The 614-nt window shown below is 69.1% G+C and overlaps 1 protein-coding gene across 1 annotated transcript in view; it reads left to right on the top strand.

Annotated features, from left to right (window-relative positions):
• Positions 1 to 614, top strand: part of ATP8B3 (ATPase phospholipid transporting 8B3) — a 24,526-nt gene that overhangs the window by 10,232 nt on the left and 13,680 nt on the right. The window contains exons 14-15 of the mRNA XM_014585494.1: positions 336 to 367; positions 435 to 591. Of these exons, the coding sequence (XP_014440980.1) occupies positions 336 to 367; positions 435 to 591 (189 nt within the window). The remainder of the gene's footprint in view (positions 1 to 335; positions 368 to 434; positions 592 to 614) is intronic.

Genomic DNA, 614 nt, shown 5'->3' with positions numbered 1-614 from the left:
CCTCCCCGGCGGGACTCTCGGTTTTCACAAGCCCTCCCTGTGGGTGTGGAGTGACCCGCAGCGTTTCCCTGGGCCACACAGACGCCCCTGCGCTGTCTCCCAGCCACTTAGAAATGGGAAACGGGCCCCGGCAGGCGGCGTGGTGGGTGAGGCGCTGGGCTCCCGTGTGGCCGACCTCGCTCCCCACCAAGCCAAGCCCCACTGGGCTGCTCGTGTACGGACCTTTGCACTGAAGGTGACACTGGGCGGTCTGGTTGCGTCTGTGGGCCCCCTCAAGCCCCTTGGGGACGGCAAGTGGTCCCGGGAGCTGAGCCTAAAGCAGGGTCCCTCCCCAGGTCCGGACAATGAGGACGGGACCCCACCTAAGGTGAGCCGGGCCGTCTCGGGCGCTGGGCGGCACGGAGGCCGAGCCCACCAGCGCCCCTGTCCCCCAGGAGAACCCCTACCTCTGGAACAAGCTGGCCGACGGGAAGCTGCCATTCCACAACAAGGAGCTGCTAGGCGCTGTGCGGGCCAACCGGGACCCGGCGGTGCGCGAGTTCTGGCGCGTGCTGGCGCTGTGCCACACCGTCATGGCCCAAGAGCAGGATGGTGAGTGCACCGGGGGCGCGCGC

This window comes from Tupaia chinensis, unplaced genomic scaffold (genome assembly GCF_000334495.1).
Source record: "Tupaia chinensis unplaced genomic scaffold, TupChi_1.0 Scaffold149964_2, whole genome shotgun sequence".
In the NCBI taxonomy this organism is placed as follows: Eukaryota; Metazoa; Chordata; class Mammalia; order Scandentia; family Tupaiidae; genus Tupaia; species Tupaia belangeri.
This window is presented reverse-complemented; position numbering and strand designations above follow the sequence as displayed.